The following is a 20,984-nucleotide window of genomic DNA, read 5'->3' as shown; positions in this document are numbered from 1 at the left end:
TTAGATGTAGTGGACATGTATTATAATTTCATACAGAGGACTATTACGTTGTCATGGTAACCTCCATGAGTGCTGCCTTCATAGAGATTATATATTGAACTGACTATACTCGCTATAGGCAGAACTCCATGATGCATGATTACCCATGTGAGGTAACCAACGTATTTACATGATTGCTTGCAAGGGTTCTCTGTGGGCATACGTTCATGAAAAATGTGTAGGAGTTAACACCACCCGCAAAAATGCAAATATCCCGAGCGCAGTACCAACACTGACACTCACACATCAAATGATTATGTTATTATTACACGTTATTTTTACCAATTAGCGACAGCAAACATTGTAAAGGTGTAACCATGATGTAAGGTACATGGAATACTCATGTACTTATTTGCATATAACTATAGTTACTGTAATGTTTTCAGTATTGCATCAGTGTCAAATACTTATAGTAAGCATGCATACCAGCTCAAGTAATCACTGTATAGAATAATTATGTAACAAATATACTTACTTGCATTAGCAGTAACCCAACTATAAACCCACACCCTTGGCAGTAACCAACTTCTTTATCATGTAGTGAATAGGCCTGTAATAAAAACATAGAAAAAATCAGTACAATAAGACTACTTCATTTTGGTAGATTTTCCACATATTGGCTAGACATCTAACATATTCATTTCCACTCTAACTTTACACAATTTTAATAAACAGAAGAATAATAAAATTGATAGATTCCTGTTATCAAAATAATCAAAATTACTTGATGAAAGTTCAAACCAAATTGTGAGTGAGTTCCTAGTTTTTAATACATGCTTAACATACAAAATTTCATGTCATCCTAGAATAATTGACATATTAGGTACCTATACTTCCACACAATGAAATGAATCTTTCACTGTTCTAAAACCAAACACTGTGCTACTAACCATCATAATCTTTCACTGTTCTCAAACCAAACACTGTGCTACTAACCATCATAATCTTTTACTGTTCTCAAACCAAACACTGTGCTACTAACCTTCATCACATTAAATAAAACTTCTTGTCCTGGTCCATCTTTTTCTTTAAAGAATTCATGTTCAGGATAAGTCCTAGCAATATCTCGTTTGATTGCCTTTTCACAGGGTGAGTTCATTTTCATATATTCTACATATTGGTCTTTGAGTGGTGATTCATGGGCACCACAAAGAAGTTGCCATACTATGCCACGGAAATGATGGGGTATACCTCGTCTAACCATGTCCTGAGTGGAATCAAAACATAGTTAGAAACGAATGCTTCTGTTCCATAGTGTGCATGTGTCTATCCGTGAATAGTTTCATCAGGTTGGACAATATCTTAAAGTGTACATGCAAAGGTACATACTTTTTTTCGTAATTATGTTTATTTTTCCATAAAAATAAAGGAAATCGGGTTTGTAATAGTACAATATAATTCTAACACGAGAAATTGCGCGAAAAATGAGGCACTCTTGGCTCAGCCACAGAGCACCTTCAGGTAAGTACCTCTCATTTGCATATGGATAGGACAGGATTTGGAACTTTATGACGTCACTTCGGGAACACAAACGCATTCGTCAATGTATCTTTACATGCAAAGCCATTATGGTCGAACCAGAAGGTCAACTTCAAAACCCGTTTTCGACAGAACCCGACGTTGAATATTGATCAGATTCCTCAAGCGTAGAGCAATACACTCCAGCATTAACATCTGATGGTGTGATTTAGCCAAATTCATTCGAACCGACCGCTAGCAGTAACGATAGTTCCTCTGCCAGTGAATGAGTATGTCCTAGTGAAGCCGTGTTGTTTACATAAAGTGGATGCTGTTATCAGCGTCCTTTGTTGACATAACTATTCAATGGGTGGAAAACAGCTCCTGCAGACAATGTAATCGAAACGAAAATTATGTAATATTTCCATACCCATCAAACATACAGAGAATGAGAATGGCTTCAAGAGTTCCCCATAATATTCTCTCAAGTTGTTCAAATGTAGCGTGTTGTAACAGTACATTCAATCTATGACCATTCAAAATCTTCGCGAAAGTAGACCCACAAATTCGTTAGAGCAGAACGTTTTGTTGGATAACCGTCCCTCTTGAAAGCTATGTGTACACGTACTTTATTTCATTTTTTACTGCGTTCATTACCATCCACACAGTGACATGAAGTGGTTTCATCTTCTTTCAAAGCACGGCCCATGTTCACTGAAGCCGGCCGTACTGTGGTGTATTGTCTCCGACCATTTTTGTTTGAGTTTTTTATGGATAGACATGTCTTACGTTGTGGAAGTTATTTGACCTGGGAGCGTGAAGCTTAGTGCTGACTGTACTTTGCTGTGTCCATCCACTTTTGACATGTGATTGGCATGACACAGTAATTGTTCATGTAGACAAAACAATGGAAACAAAAATAGCAACATTATAATGAGCGTTGCGTCTTTTTACTTTGATATGATTCCGACGATGTATGTGATGTATCACAATGAAAACGATCGACTCCCAGCAACATGGAAATCAAAACATACAATCGGACTACGCATTGTTTAAAAACAAATGCTATCGTAATGAAAATATTTTATGAAGCTAACTTGCTTTCTTGAAAACATCATTTCAAATTATTTTATTTGTCTTCCTTTTTTCGCTTTGATCATGGCTACACCGGTGGCGTGGAGAACCCCGGCCCCGGTAACATTTACCGACTTTCACTGTATGGCGTCACTGTCCAGTTTTTACGTGATTTCAACTGCCTTCACCCATTATTACCTACTCAGTTATATAACTCGGAAATGTGTGTAGGGTGATGTTTCACTGCGGGTGCTGCCGACAAAAACACCAAGGAACCATTGTTGTCGGAAGACTAAACTGGTACACCACAATATGTACAGTTACAGATAATACTATATGGCAAGCGTAATTAGTAATTCATAAGTAAACATTACACAAAGGCTTAGAAGGCTTTTGTAACACGTGGGACCTCGGCACCTTTCGTGAGCTGGTTGCGGTGCCGAAGTTAGTCGAAGCACAGGGGATTAAGGGGGCAAGTATTTTTGCGACTTTCTTGCCAATGCGCGCAATATTTAGAGGTATGAATGCAATTTCATTTATTTTTATGGCAAAATAAACATAATTACGAAAAAAAGTATGTACCTTTGCATGTACACTTTAAGAAAAATAGTTATTTCACAACCAAGGTAATTTTACATACCAGAGAACCGATACCACTACGAGGCAAACAGTTCTGAAGATGGCTGCCGATGGTAGTCGAAACTTCAACGTTCTCTGGTATGTAAAATTACCTTGGTTGTGAAATATAACTATTTTTCTCATGTGCATGTGTCTGTTTGTCTGTCTTCATTTCTTTGTCTGTGTTTGTGTCTGGAAATTTGTCTACATGTGTCTGTGTCAGCCTGTTTGTCATTTTGTAAGTATGTATGTATGTATGTATGTATGTATGTATGTATGTATGTATGTATGTATGTATGTATGTATGTATGTATGTATGTATGTATGTATGTATGTATGTATGTATGTATGTATGTATGTATGTATGTATGTATGTATGTATGTATGTATGTATGTATGTATGTATGGTATGTATGTATGTATGTATGTATGTATGTATGTATGTATGTATGTATGTATGTATGTATGTATGTATGTATGTATGTATGTATGTATGTATGTATGTATGTATGTATGTATGTATGTATGTATGTATGTATGTATGTATGTACGTACGTACGTACGTACGTACGTACGTATGTATGTGTGTGTGTGTGTGTGGTGTGTATGTATGTATGTATGTATGTATGTATGTGTGTGTGTGTGTGTGGTGTGTATGTATGTATGTATGTATGTATGTATGTATGTATGTATGTATGTATGTATGTATGTATGTATGTATGTGTGTGTGTGTGTGTACGTAATGAACATGTATGTGTGCATGTGTATATGTATGTATATATGTATGTATATACATATACATAATGTATGTTTCTGTCTGTACATCAGACTGTCTGCTATAATCTAATAAATTCAATCAATGTAAGGTTGTAATAAATACCTTGACAAATTTGTTTTTCTTTTTATAGATGTCATCCCAGTCATTGACAATTCTTCCCCAGACAACCCATGAATCTTCCTGTAATTCTACATTACTACTGAGATGACTAGCTATAGAACCAGTAGACTTCAGACTAGAATCCGACCCTCTCCTTGACGATTCAGAAGCTGACAGAGATTTCAGTGATTTTGCATCTTGTTCTAGTAACCTACAAATTAATAACAAAACTGACATAAGTACAAGTATATGATTATTAAACATTCTAAGTATGTACTCTGAATAAATACATGTATATATATACATATATACATACATACATACATACATACATACATACATACATACATACATACATACATACATGCATACATACATACACATATATACATATATATATATACATACATACAGACAGACAAATAGACAGACACACACACACACATATACATACATACACACATACTCACACAAACACATATCATTACTACCGCTATATACAGTCAATAAATGTATAATTTACCATGTATTCAACATCTTATACTTTGATTAAACAAAATTCTAATGTTTATTTAAATTAAACATGTAGTTATTGTTATGAATGTACTTCACATCTAATGACACCAAAGAGGGTTTTTGGTGAAACATAACATGAAGGTGAAATATGACATGCATATAAACATTCTGCATTAGCAATGGCCCAGCTGTTTTATTAGATGTGCATTATAAAAATACAAGTTTTTTTTTTCAAATAAAACAGACACCAGTTGTATAATCCATTAGATATTGAGGTCATTAAAACACAAGTGGGCACTTGCTACTTAGTACTTGCTATTCTGAGATTGAAATCTGATAAAATGATTTATTAGCAATAAGTAGTTTTTCCTGATTAGCTTCATCCAAGTTTTTCACAATTTTATACAGTACATACACAACTAGTATTGCCCGGGGGGTCCTAATCAATTACGAACACCTATGCTACTAATAATGAAAATGTTTTCATAATATACATTCTATATGAAGATACACATAAATACAATTCTCACAATCTGAATGTATGTTTCTATTCAAATAAGTATTCTAGTACACTATTACTGCAGATACACTGTTACCATGGCAACTCAGTGTGATTTCTATTACAACAGACAAGTATTAGTGACTTCCTCAATTAAACTCTTTTTAGACATTAGTAAGAGTTGTTGAGTAGTTTTAGGTCATTGATCTGACCTTTTTATCTAAGTTCACCAGTCTGATCTCCGCATACAAATAATTGTCATTGTATATCATTACTTGGCTGATTCTATCTAGGGACATTTATATATGTTCTATTTTTCCTTGTTCATAGTATAATAATGTATAAAAAATGTTGTGTTGTTCATATTATATGTAACTTAGGTACACAAACTCTAAAAGTAATTCCCAAAATACAACATTGCGGTAATTACAAACCTCTAAAAGTAATTCCCAAAATACAATATTGTGGTAATTACACCCCAAAATACAATATTGTGGTAATTAGTGTATCGCAAATACTCCCAAAATACAACATTGTGGTAATTGCAAACCTCGAAAAGTAACTCCCAAAATACAACATTGTGGTAATTACAGAGAAAGATGATACTTGCTCAAAAGATTTAAGTTTGGGAATGTAGTAACTAGGGAAGGAATATAATAATTATTACATTAGTGGAAGTCATACAGAGAGATGTCTAATATTTGTAGGATTAGTGGAAGTAGATGTCTAATATCTGTAGAAGTTCTCACTACTGAAAATGCTTCAATATCTTAAATTGTTTAATCGGCTTTCTCTTAAATAGTAACTGAATTCTTTGTACAATAATGTATGTATGTTTACCGGTATATCATTAATTAAACCAGGTTTTTCCATGTCTTAACTAAAATGAAAAAATGTAATTCTCCATCTATTAATAAAATGTTTGCTTGAAGACAAGATAGTTACACGTCATACCTATTTTGTTCCTCTAACTTGGCTAACAGCTCTTCTTCTGTATCACCCGTGATAGCAATGGTTGCCATGGCAGCTGGGGCATTTTCTTTTGTTTCCTCCGTAGCCATCGGTTACATGTATCGCAAATACCATATCAAGATTCCATCTAGAGGAAGACAACATACAATATTTAACATGACATTTGATAATTGATACAGCAAAGTTTTCATTACTAGCCAAGTAGGAGTAGTAGGAGATATTTCTGCTACGATTTAAATCTTATGAATTTTATGTGATTATGTTGTGTAAACCATAAAATATAGGAGAGGTAAAACATATTACATATTTCCCTAAATATTTTCATAAATTCATTAAAAGTGTTGTATTTTAATACCTACATACCAATATCTCTTTAAATAATTTGAAAGTATTGAAATACGATTATTGTTTTTGAGCACAAAATTGATTCAAATATGTTTACTAGTATCTATATCAGAAAAATAACTCAGAGAGAGTCAGATCCTATCATGTTCAAAATATGTCAATTTCAAATAAGGGTATAAACCCACACTGTGTACAAAAGGGACAATTTCACAATATCACATTAAAGCGAACTTCATTTGTTTAGGGGGAGGGGTTCTGGCGTCAATGCGATTGTTGAACTTCATTTTTGTACTTCTAATCAAATTTTGATGGAAAACTTTCACTCCTTCAATGATAACATCTTCTGTATTTACTACTGAGAAAATTTACTTCTAATGTGAGATATGGTGCTGGATTTCTTGTAGTATTTTAATGTGTTTACAATCATGTTTTACATTACATCGATCATAGTGGTGTGACTGCTACAGGTTTCATCATAGTTTACATCATACATGTATATAAACATTTGATGTTGCACTTGTGAACGTTCATGTAGGGGGAGGGGGTTTTGACCTAAACAAACAATGTTCATTTGTTGAGCTTGTGTGATCCTCCCTAATACACAATAAAATCAGAAAGACTACATCCATACATACATGAAAGGAAACACATATATATGATTAAATCACATATCTTGTAAAGTGAAAATGTTTTCTCTAAATCTGAATGCCTTGTAATTTGTAAATACACAACCGCAAATTGTTCAAGGGTTTGTGGTTGACATCAATCATATACAGGAATTTTACCTATTAATTTACCTTACATCATAGCTATCTACAGACCAGACAAACTGAACTCTAAATTTAACTTGTGTTTGTGTGTGTGTCATCCATATACATATAGCTTATCAAATTCCAAGACTAACATCTAGAGTACATCAATTGCCTTTTAGTAACTAAATACCTTTTAAGATTAACAATTTGCTGGTGCACTCATCTGTGTTGCTCAGTAAAAATACATGTTGAATGTTTTGATGGTAATGCAACTAGCATACAGACTTGGCTATCACTACAGACAATGTAAACTTACTAAATGGAATTCGGAAAAGCCAGTATGTTGCGTCAGATACAACTATAGTCATGTTTCTGGGTTAGTCAAAAAAATAATAACTTGTGTGTTTCAGATAACATCGCCTAAAAAAATAGGGTAGGTCCAAAAATGTACGTTGAGATTATATTTTATCTTTATCAACATTGTTTAAATTACCGCTATTTTTACAGTTTTTGCCAAACTATTATACATTGGTTGAGTATATTTCTTGGTAAATGCAACGAACTTAAACACAAAGTGATAGGTTAAGTATGTTTCTAAGGTCAATTATAATGAAATATCACCACACCTTTTCAATGTAAATTCCCGGGAATAGTAAATAATTAACGTAGGGTCAAAAACAACACATCTTTTTACACTGTATCCTACCTATAAACAGTTATTTAATCATTTATGTACTAATATAACTAGGAGGTAAATTTTTTTCTAAAATCCAAATAATCATAGCGATACTTAATCCCAAATGTCAGATATAACAGCTTTGAGTACATTTGAACATTTTATATTTTGTGATATTTCATGATTTCATATCATTTATTATTGATCACCTAACTTTTTCATAAATTGTTTTCTGCCAAAGGTAACCAGTGTTTTGTTACGGGCAGTAAGTATGTAAAATCTATGAATTTTTCAGATTTTGTGTTTTTGTATTTTACCCTTGCTGTTCTTGCACACAATCGTACATTATGTACAATCATGTAATTACATGTAGATTGTAATATGCATTTGATGTATGTACATTTTACTGTGATTTTTTTCTGTCTTTCATACTTTCATATCTAAAAATCACAATGTATACGAACATATATTTTTGTCAAATTTCTTCCTCTTTATTATTCATGTTTTCTAAAATTCTTTACTGGATTTCTCATTATCATCATTGTTGTATAACCTATGAAAGTATAAGAAGATCACACAATGTTGAAACACAAGCTCAAGTTACACATAAAGAAATAGGGGAGTTATCTAAAACACATTGTCCAAGATTCTACATTAAATAGGGAATAGAAAACTAAGTCTGAGTTTCAGTTAAGACATCATATTTGTGTAATATCCAGATACTGTAAAAAAAAAACTGTTATGTATATCTTTTTATACTCCAATGAAAATCTTTTTAAATACAAAAAAAAAAGATGACACACTGACCCACAAGCTAATGAAAGTAAGCTTTCAAAATTTGGTTAAAACTATGAAAATGAAGTTCAGCAATCAAACTGACGCCAGACCCTTCCTCCTACGAACAAAGTTCGTTTTATATATTGAGATCATGTGACATTGTCCCTAAATGATCATTAGGAAACCATCCTAAGTAAATCCTACAAGATTTTAACACCTCTGTGCTAGGATTCTAGCCTTTGTAAATATTTACTACTCTCATATAAATAGGAAACCATAAATTGTAGAAGGTGTCCACCTTCTCTGTAATCATGCCACATCCATGATATATGTAAATTTACCAGATTTCCTTCTCTCTTATATACAAAGTAGGGTACAAGACTAGACCTTAGAAAAAACTTCATTATATCAAATAGGAGTTAACGTGATGTATTTATTTGAAAGCATTGAACACACTAAAAAATTTATTATTAAAATTACCAAATACATGAGAGAATTTGCTAGGAAAATACTGAATAATAAAAATGCCTAGTATGTTACCATAAACACAGACATATGATTGAATAAGCCCATATTATTATTATATTATGAATTAGAATCTTACACTAACTGTGACTAAATATATATACTTTAGTTATTACGAAATAAGTGTCACCATGGCAACAGTTAAAGGTACATGTAGTCATGGTTACAGACTGACTCAAATTTTTCATTTCGATATTTTTTGCTGTCTTTCATGTATGAATGTTTTGTAAGTCAAGAAAAATGTGGTATAAATAAATGAATATGGTTAGATCTTTTGACTTGTATGAATTGTAAAAGACTTTTTATAGGAGAGTTTTAATGGAATGGAAGTCTGGTTACCATAACAACATTGTATGATAATAAGTAAATTACACATTGGATAATGTATGAAGGATAGCACAGATCCATCTAGCTGAGAATGTTGCATACAGAGACAGCACTTTGAAAATGTTACGAAGATTCAAATGGATAAAGGAGAAAATTGATCGAATCATTTTTGCGAGAGTGTTATCGTAGACTGAATGGTGGTCAAACTTGGTGCCTTTAAGTTCCGGAGGGAATATTACGTTATGAATTTATGTATGTATCGAGGAGATATTGAACAATACAGATAGTACATATGTATGTACTACGTACGTGTGTGTGTGTGTGTGTGTATGTGTGTGTATGTGTGTGTGTGTGTGTGTGTGTGTGTGTGTGTGCATGTGTCTGCAGGTTTGTGTCTATGTCTCTGTATGTGCACGCACACGTGTCCATGTGTATGTGTATGTAGTCTGGATGCCAACATGGTCTGTAACAAAACCATGTACATGTATGGTTAAAGTCCCTCAATCAGCACAAAAAGTTGTTCATCCAATCAGTGAACCCCAACTGTTTTAGTGATATAAACAGTGTATTTAGCATCTTTACATTTGTAGTTTACAATTATACCATATTTGGACATTACATAACTGCCCCAATAAACACTAACTTTATGGGGGACTGTGTTATTGGTTAGAATTTCATGATGATTATTAAACAAAGACATGATGTTAATGACTGTGTGGGTGGCTGTGGATGAATTTTAAATTGCATCTCATGCATCTCAGGACTTCTAGAGTAACAACTGTGACTATACTGTGAGTGGAGGTGTAAATAGTAACAATACTGTATAGGAACTAGACTAATATGTATGTCACTGTTTCAGTGTTTCTGTGTGTGAGTGTATACAATGATAGCTTGTTAAAACCTTGGTACACTGTAAAACAGGACAAAACACAGGATGTCTAAAAACCTTGGGTTTTTATCTCCTTCCTTTCAATGTTTTTGTTATCAAGGTTTTGAAAACACTACTTTACTTGTAGGTTGCACAAAACTAATTACATCTCAACCACTATGAACATTGTACAGTGTATTACATTGTAATGTTATATTTAACAAACTTCAATAAGGGGGGGGGGGGGGGTAATTGTGTGTTTCCAATAACAGGACCTCAGAAAATAGGGTAGGTAGGTCACGATATTATTTTATTTTATTTCATTTTATTTTATTTCATTTTATTTTATTTTATCTTTACCCTTTTAGTTGCTTAAATATTGCTTTGCCCCAAAACAATTGAAATGTTGGCCAGAATACCCCTTCTGTTATAGTTTTGATCAAATACTTATGTACACTATAGGAATCACTGGGGAAAGAAAACAGATGTGCATGAAGGTCAAGAAGACAAAGAATTTCTTTTATCTTTTTGTTTTAAATGTTTTAAAAAATTTTGCCTTAGCTAATTACTGTGTTTGGTTCAATGTCAACGTTATTATTCTGATAACACAGCTGATGACATCACATTGGATATTTCACATTTCATCATTTCATTTCATCATTTGACTTTATATGGAATAGAGATGCAACAATTTAAGGTCCAAGATGTTTAAGTTGTTCTGAAAACACAGTTATGCTAGTCTGTCTATGTTATTGACCTGTGTCTGCGATAGGTCTCGCCAACATTCAGTATAGGCCAAGAGTTATCTGAGAGTTATCATAAACACAGATTACTTAGAGAGACTACATTGTAAGTAACATGTAGTCTAGGTCCTGACAGGGAATGTATTCCATTTATACTCTATTCCCAGTCTAGTCAAGGTCCCCAAAGATCGCACATAATTCTGTGCTCTTCCACAGGGTTCATATAAACATGATGATGTCCTTGCATCCTCACGTGATCTTAGTTTAAACAAACTGGAGGAGGAGTTGGACATTTGCATATCGTTATTACTTGCTAAATTCTTGAGACAGTCAAAACAGCTGTATCAAATGTATTAATTAGCGATGACAACAGCCTGTCAATTTGTGATGGATTACTACTGACATGCACTATTCGTTCTTCGCTCACCATGACGTTCACACACACTTGACACCTTTTGTTGGACCTTGACTAGACTGGGAATAGGGTAATGGAGTACGTTGTAGTATGGAATACGTTCCCTGTCCGGACCTAGACTAGTAACAAGTCTCACAGGAAATTTGTCAGCCATGTTTATCTTTGTTGAAACATCATACCTAATGTAATGTTTGTATAACTCAGCATCCTTACACAAGAAGGGTTTCAGTACATGTACTACTTGTTTGTGCACCTCATTTGTGGAAGGGATTTGATGGAATTTTCTTGTACACTTTCTGAACACCACTGAGTGGTCACTCTTTTGTAGTATAACAGTGCTATATTTAGGTCTATCTTGTCACCCAGTGATTTTAAACTTCCATATGCTCAATAAAATATTTAGTTTGTTTTTACTGAATAATTTCATAACATATCAACTACTTGAGTTTATCTAAGTATTCTTTAGTAGTACAGTAGGCAATCACTAAACAATGAACTAAAAATCTCACTACTCTCCCTAAAGTTCATATGTTTAAAATATGACATTATCACCAGTTATCATATGCTAAGCTTTGGGAAGATATGTAGGTAGATGACAAGGCCACATGATAGGCATATCTGATATAAAGGCATTGCACCAACGTTTTAAATAAAATTTTCATGGAAAAGTAAAGTCAGACTTATTTCTACCTTTTAGTACACTTGCATTGATTACTTAGGATAATCACCTTACAATTTTGAATCATACAATGGCACTTATTCAATTTTGAGATCTTGTAGAGAAGCCCTACTGCACTTGACATGTGTTCAGCCATTTGGGTGATTTCCTGCAAAGGTTTATGGGAAAACCTGCTTGTGATGACCTCAAAATTACCCTTTATCTTGATAAAAATGTATAAGAATGAGATTTAGGTGTTACAACAATAAACTACATATACATTTGCACCTGTTATATAGAAATCGATATCTTTGGTAAAGTACGATGTACATGTAATAATTTATAACATTCACTACATCAAAGATATTGATTTCTCTGAATAGGTATAACAGGTGCAAGTTTTCTCCTTAGTTTGCTTGGAAATATTCTGTATGCCTTTCAAGAATGTCTGTTGAAAAATTATAAAATTTCAATCTCCTTCTACAAAAAATAATTGATATTTGAACCAATGAAATGGGTATTCAAAAACTCATGAGTTACAACAGTATGATTCAAAATTGACCAAAATGTTTTCAAGCTTATGTGTGAGACTACAAATCAGTTGGAATCACACTGTACATTGGGACAGTATTGATTGTACTGGTATTTTTCAATTTCATTTTTGAAGAGCCCAGCCCAATGGTCCAGCCTTAGTAGAACCCAGCCCAACAGTCCAACCTAACAGCCAAAGAGCCCAGCCCAACAGCCCAACCCAACGGCCCAACCCAACAGCCAAAGAGCCCAGCCCAACAGCACAGCCCAGGTAGAACATCATAAATCTAAAGTAGTCATCAAAACCAAAACAACCTACATGTACTTGAGAAAGGAGCTAAAAAGTACATGGGGTATGCCTAGCCTTATAAGCAATGCCAGATGCATGTACATGTAAGCAAGTCATTTATTTATTGCATCCCTTTTGTACTAGGGCTAACAAAGCAAATTAGGAGCAGCACTAAAAGAAAATTAAAATACATTCATACACTACTAAAATATTAGAGAAGATATGACTAATAAGTCACATACACTATACAGGAACATAAAGTGACATATCAGTCTGTTTTCATTATCATGTGCAAAAGCTAACTACCTTCCATAAGAAAACATGTTATGAAAGGACTAAAACACCTACATCAATTGTTATGCCTACATTGTAAGCTGATAGTCAAAGCAGGTAATGGAGCCGTAACTGATGTTACCATGGCAACATAATCAAAAACACAATGGGAAGAGGTTCGTGACATTTAGTTTTCTGTGTTATTATCACATTCACTTTCATATATCTAGATAGTCATGTGATGTGAATCAAACATCTACATCTACATGGTAGTAAGTTAACTTGCTTAGAATAGGAAATAATGATGACAGACTGCATCATGCATGTATTTCTGGATACAAATGATCAGTGATTTTTAACTAAGGTTTGGGAACCATGGTAACCATGGTAATAGGCAGCAATATATCTGGTAAAATTTGGACATACATGTACATGTATTTCCAGACCTTGCAGTTGTATCGGAACACAAGTATCTCAACTTTAATAGATTAACATGGCTATACACTTACCTACCACATGTACAATGTAACATGTATGGTCATAATTTTGATGGAGAATGTATGACATAGATTTTACTTCAATCGCTACTATAGTCTTATTTCTGAAATGTCAGCTATTTTCAAGTTTCTTGGAAGAGAACATTTTATCTTAAGTTCTTATCATCATCATCATCATCATAAAAATTTATATAGTGCCAAATTCTAAAAAGTCAAATTGTTCAAAGGCGCTAGATGGTGTTCAATTTACACAGAATGCTCGCATAAACATATGATGTTTCAGTCGTTTTTTGAAGATTTCCAGGCTTGTGGACTGGCATATATCCTGTGGTAGGTCATTCCAAAGCTTTGGAGCACAGATTGTAAAGGCGCAGACTGCATTGATTCCTGGATATACACACAAGACAAGTACTCCATTACAATGACACAGCTTACTTACTACATGTACATTTTATACATGGATTCAACAGTTTGCTATATAATATCTACCAGCTACATGTAGGCAGAATGGATTCCTGTGATATAGAGCTACCAGGCTGAATGTATTCATGCATTCATCATGCTAAGGCAAAAATAAAGAAAACCTTTGTTTCCACTAACATGACTTCAGAAACAAGGGTAGGTAGGTCTAGATTTCAGTTTATTTTTAGATATGAATTTTTTATTTACTTAATCTTAGACCCAAAGACAAGATACTTGTTGATCACAATAATTCTGTAAAAGTTGATGAGGTGTAAAAGAAGTAAATGAAGACAATTATGTGATTCAGAAGTAGACAAACATAATATGCAGCTGTTATAGGCTGAAATTTGAAAAGACATTGTTTCTCTCTGGAATGTGATTTCAAAAAGTAACCACATACTTTGGCAAGAAATACTACAGTGAAATAGAAGTAAATTGTCATAATTTTACCTTTTTGCAAGTAACAAATGTTTAGGGTCGGCAGCTTAAACTAGGGTCAGTCGGGTTATTGAAAACACACTATTTGTTTTATCTGGCCTAAGACATCCTACTAACATGGTTTGCTGTGATAATATCTACCAGACTGCCTGGATAAATACTCCCACAGTCTGTTTGAAGGAGCAGTAGTTGTAAACACTCCATACATGTGTTTTCATTTGATCTTATCACCTACATGTACATTGTATACATACTCAGATAGTCATATCAATAACTGTTATTACACTATGCTTGTCTGTTAGATCTTTTATACAAGAATAGATAATATCATAAATCCAGATATCAATATCAATAATTATTCTACTAATCATTGACTAACAAAACACAATAACTGTATAACTGTCGATGGTTATGTATTGATACCATAGTTCATATAATGATATGACATTGAGTCAGACATTGATAGTGTTCTGTACAGTTTATATGAAATAATACTGGCAATCCAAATTAATGTCCTCAATATGTTGATTAGCATTTTGTCGTGAATTACATTTATTGATTCATATTTTGTGTTATACGTTGTTGTTGTTAAAATTGTTGCCGTTTCTGATGAACTCATTATATAGTCATACGTCATACATAATCAACCAATCAGCACGCAGTTCGCCAATAAGGCAGACGATCAAATCAAAATTTCTTGTGTGATGTAAGTTTCAGTTACAAGTTGGAGTGCGCATGCATTTTTGTGTGATGTAAGTTTCAGTTACAAGTTGAAGTGCGCGTGCATATAAAGAACAGAGTTCCCAGTGTATACTACTACTTGCTTGTATTGTCATTTCTATTACTGCTGTTTTCCGAACCCCCTTTTCTATCGTGAGTCATCCACACATTTTGTAGTAGGACAGGATAAGTGCAATATCAAACTGTCCTTTCCTTAGCTTGTACTTCTATGACTCTGACCACACTCAGACCATGGAAGTAGAACCCCTTACTTCCATGCTTAGACACTTTCACAGGTTGCTGCCCTTGAAATGATATCATGCACCCCTTTGATAGGGAAAGCTGTCAATGTCCTTCAGTTATACTGGAATAGTTTGGTGGTAACCAAGCAAATACGGTACTAACTGACTTTTCCCACCACGACAACAAAACAATAGATTGTGTAATTTGTGTTTCAGGGACCTGACTATATGTACAGGCAAGTACAGGCTAGGAATCATAAACATCTACCAGGCAGCTAAAGACGCCAATGTCAGATTGGGATTAAATTTTGTGAGAACCTGGGATTGACGCATGGGCCTTTATTTTAAATTGGCCATATGGATGACTTAACAACTCTACTATGTTTACCTACTTGAAAAAAACATTTGTGAAATAACATCGACCAAGTCTGTGTTTGTGTTTCTAACTCAATAAATTATAAAAAGAAAGCTAAAAACTATGCAAAAAGTTTGTTATTGTGTGTACAATAATAAACATTTTACACATTTTTAATGATTTGTAATTTATTGAGTTACAAATATAGTGTATTTTGTTCCACATGGTTTTTTTTCAAGTAGGAAAACAGAGTAGGGTTATTTTATGAATTAAAATCCAAAATAAATAGCAATTAGTCATCCATATGGCCACTATAAATGACACTACATGTGTACACAGCACAAGACTAAATTCCCACTAAATGTAAACGATGGTCAGATTTGTAGTGCGAGAGTGGTCACACCACAAAACTTACAAGTGTACACTTGTTCTGATTCAGTACTAATTATTTCCTTGTGTACACAGTGAATTAAATGAACCACAAATAGTAACTTATTTATGAGGAAGTCTATGTTGTTTCATTATGTACTAGGGTCTTCCAATATAGATACAGTGAATATACTTGAGCTGACAGGTACACCACATGTACATGTACATTTTGTATGTACTTGCTTATGTTGAGACTTAGTAAACACATCATCATAACAGATACATGTAGAGTGTATGTACATAGTCTTGTAGAGACTTACACCACCATACAACTGTATGTACATAGTCATGTAGTGACTTTATAGTAAAATACCAGTGTGTTTAGTGATGCTAGAGAAACAGTACATACTGACCAAGTACTACTTTATATGTAATACTACTCAGTCCTTACTTGCAAACCAGTGCACATTTTTAAAATTGATGCAACAAAATTATGGTAATACAGAGGCCTGTGTGGTACAAGATGACTGCTTGATCATGTTGTGATACTTTTCATGTATTTGTCTCAATACTAAATCATTGTTTCATCCTCTAGAAACTGTATGCAGACTTTATCTAAGTGGTGTTTAATAAGAGTTACATGTACAACAATCCTACAGCTCTACCAGTCCACTATAAACATTGTATTGTCAAATGTCATTTCCAGTACTGAGATAATCTAAATCTGATGGTAAATGTACCAATCTGTCTGTCAACAAAGCATTGAGAATGTACATTCAGTTCCGTAGTTTGATTAAAAGCCAGCTGTGGAACATGTATTCTTGATACACAATACCGGTACTACAGTCTAGTACAGACCCTTCATGTTGGTGGAGGGTCCAAGGCATAACACAGACACATTCACATCTGATTTCAATGACACAAAACAGGATATTTGAATTTCTATTGAAACATAGTAAAATGACCTCAGACATAACAAACAACTCTCTTTTTCATTATATAAGACTGTACATACATATACATGAACAGACATTATCTCTTTGACAAATAGTGATGCTTTGCAGTATATGTAAATTAAAATTATCATTGGTATAATTCTTGTAATGACCATAGAAATCAACCAAGTTAGGTTTATGTCCTAAAATCTTATTTTGTGACAAATTAATCATTCTTTGACTTTGATTACTCAATAATTGTCATATTTTGAGAGTTGTTTATTATGTCTGAGATCATTTTAGGAATGTTTCAATAGAAATTCAAATATCCTGTTTTGTGTTATTGAAATCAGATGTGAATGTGTCTGTATTGAATTAGTACTGCCATGGACCCTCCACCAACTTGAAGGATCTGTAGTATTGCCTATCAAGAATATATGTTCCATAGCTGGCTTTTAATCAAATGATAATTTTAAATATACATATACTGCAAAGCATCACTATTTGTCAAAGAGATTATGTCTGTTCATTTATATAAATAGTCTTTTCATTATAAATATCAGTGTTATCACAAGAATAAAAAATTATAATTTAGATTTCAAAACTGTCTGACAGTCATGAGCAAAGATTCATCATGAACAGACTTGGAAATAGGACTAGATCAAATAAGTTTATTTTGAATTTATCAAATGCCAAGAGAAAGTTTTTTTATGGGTTACAGACACTAAACAGATTGAAGTCGATAAATCAGGTGATATTTAATAGTTCTTGGCTTTGTGACACAAATTAGGTCTTGTTGCACATATATGAACAATAATGAATTCATAAACCAAAAATTAAGCTACATGTAATTTAGAAATAAAGAGGCAGTCAAACAATGACTAAGCTAGTCACACCCTGACTATACACATCTGTATGTCTACATTTTACTAAACTGCAATACCATACCATGTAGATTTGTCTAATTTTATTTTTAAAAGTAAAAATGTTGTCGTACTTTTAATTCTCCTGCTACTAGGGGGTATTTGGTTGTATACAAAAAACTACAAAAAACACAATTATGTTATTTGTTTTTACATTCTGAAAGAGATAACCTGTTTGTAAATGAAACCCATGGTAAAAAAAGCTATGAATTTTGTTTATGTAAACTAGGTAATGAAACATAATTTCCCTTTAAATCAAACACATTTATCCACATCCTTGCATTTAGAAGTAACCACTGTATAGTATGATGTCATTTACATTGAATATGTTTGTATGTAAACTTCCTATCATTACAGCCTTCTGAACACATCCACTCTATATACATTACATGATGACTACTAGTACTACCATCCTACTGATGAAAAATTTTGTATATTTTCTACAACAAATGTAATGTCTATAACTGCTGACCAAATATTACAGCAACTTCTCCATTGTATTTACTAAATAAATTTGGGTTATGTGTATGTGTGAAGGTGGGGGGGGGGGTGTTCTACCAATGTTTTCCCAAATCTAACCGTACAACGTAACTTCCTTACTGCGTTACACTACGTATATGGTGGCTGGTCCTGCCACACTATGGTAATTTCTATTTGACACATGATTGCTGGAATGTACTGCAATGTATGCATGTATGTATGTATGAGATATTGGTGTCATATTTAGGTTTGCTAACCTCTCATACGGTTGATTTGTTTTACACAAGTGTGAGCCAAAATTAAAGACATTTTATCACATACAGGTTACAAGTTGTGATAACTCATAACAAATAAATCTCAAATTTTACAGCCCAGGAACCAGGAACCTCTGGCAACAAATCTTATATCAATATATGAATATTGAAGAGTGTGTGCATAATTGTTATAAATGATGAATTTCCCCTTATAAAACAAATCTCTTTTCACTATGAAATGTTACCTAAAGATAGTAATCAAAACCAAATAAAACGTAAATATTATAAACAATCAATACACCATTATTATGAATACAATTATTGTAGTATATTTATGTACATATTGAGGATAACAGTTACTGATATTTACTAGATTTACTTATAAATCATACCTGTGATCTACAGTATAAAAGTTTAGTCATCAGCCTATAACAATAGTGGGTGTGAAAGGTTTCATGCCTGTACTGTATTCAGCTGACTGAGTTCACCGCTATTAATGTTGTCACACAGTGTGTGAATGCCAGCAATACCTACACGAAGAGTGCATACGCCTATAAGCCTGTCTAGCTATGGCATATTATATTTATACAGGATGGACAAATACCGATAGTTTAAACACAAATTTGGGGTTAGGTATATAGATCAATATTGAGGCCAAAGGGGGAGGATACGATCACAGCCGATAGTGGTGATACCAGAGCACCGCCCCCAGTGTACGGACTGCCTCGTGTCACGGTGTTAGACACAGACAATAAAACATTAAAAACCGTCGCCCTATGATGAATGAATACGAGTTCTGGCATGATTCAATTCAAATTATTCAACAACGCTTACCCTAATACGTCTTTATGAGTGAATATTTCATAAACAATGCCTCGAAAAAAAGTCAATAATCTAGCCCCAGTGCTTTCCCCTTCCACTGAATAATGTGAACCCGAAAAATGGACGATAAAATCCTTCAGCATAGACATGCGAAGAAAAATCATAAACTTACTTAGAGTAGCTTTACACTTGGTGTTTGAAGTCTTGGTACTGTAGTACGGTTGAAACGCTAACTTTACGAGTATGGATACGACAGACAGCTTTATGGAGAGTGATATATTTTCACCTGCGCTCCGATTGAGTGCGATGTCCTCGACCAGACGTACACATCGATTCGGAAGTGAAATGAAAGGCTCATTCTGATTGGTGCTTCATTACGTCATCTTATAATGGACTGGAGGTAGATTTGAATGGGAAATATTTTGTTGACAAAAAATTAGATAAACACATACAAAGATAATATCATTTCAAATAATAATTTGAAGATTTGCATAGTCAAAAGGGAAATCTATAACGAATCTGATGGGAACCAAATAGATTTGCCAAAGTAGTTCCTGCCGGGGAGTAGGTTTTATTCACAGTCGCTTGTAAACTGTTATTCCCTTCCTAAATGGTTTTATTCTTGTCTATGACGGTCCTAATACAGAACAATGACGTTATTATAGGGATTGGCGATATTCTTATAAAATCGGTAGCGATGTCATACCCCCCTACACACATACAACACTGTTTTGTGATTAACCGGTCACCGATTGACTACAAGCATGGGGAAAAAAAACTTTAGAAAAGTCATATAATAGGCACGATCACGACACACAAACTGAGGTGTTGAAGAAGTGTACCAAGTCCCTCGATGCTGCCACGATAAGTACACTTACACAAAACTTTCCTTGTTATTTACAAACTACAACGTCCTAAAGTTAGAACCACGACGGCGCATGCGTACATTTTGTGAAAACGTTCACATCCTCTCTCTTTTCTATCGTAACGGGGCGCTATATACATTACGCCCGTCATATTTCGATAGTAAACAATATTCATAATGTTTGCAAATAAAGGTATTGTCTTTATGTTTTGTTGTTAATGCAAAATGTTTTCAGTAATATTGCCCGTTCATGTGGTCTAGTTACGGCGAACGCAAACAATGTGAAACGTTTTTATAACGATTGGTCCTTATTCAAATTAGCAAATGTCAAACCGTAGTGAAGGTTTTGCATACCTTTATTACTGATATTAAAATATATTATAAGCTTTT

The 20,984-nt window shown here is 33.7% G+C and overlaps 1 protein-coding gene across 1 annotated transcript in view; it reads right to left on the bottom strand.

Moving 5' to 3' along the window:
* Nucleotides 1-20,040, bottom strand: part of LOC144440853 (ecotropic viral integration site 5 protein homolog) — a 34,470-nt gene extending 14,430 nt beyond the window's left edge. Inside the window, exons 1-5 of the mRNA XM_078130283.1 lie at nt 19,902-20,040; nt 6,036-6,180; nt 4,070-4,277; nt 1,022-1,246; nt 515-589 (exon numbers count right to left, since the gene is read on the bottom strand). Of these exons, the coding sequence (XP_077986409.1) occupies nt 515-589; nt 1,022-1,246; nt 4,070-4,277; nt 6,036-6,142 (615 nt within the window). The 5' untranslated portion in view covers nt 6,143-6,180; nt 19,902-20,040. The remainder of the gene's footprint in view (nt 1-514; nt 590-1,021; nt 1,247-4,069; nt 4,278-6,035; nt 6,181-19,901) is intronic.
* Between the last annotated feature and the right edge of the window lie 944 nt (nt 20,041-20,984).

Source organism: Glandiceps talaboti, chromosome 10, assembly GCF_964340395.1.
Source record: "Glandiceps talaboti chromosome 10, keGlaTala1.1, whole genome shotgun sequence".
Taxonomy (NCBI): Eukaryota; Metazoa; Hemichordata; class Enteropneusta; family Spengelidae; genus Glandiceps; species Glandiceps talaboti.
This window is presented reverse-complemented; position numbering and strand designations above follow the sequence as displayed.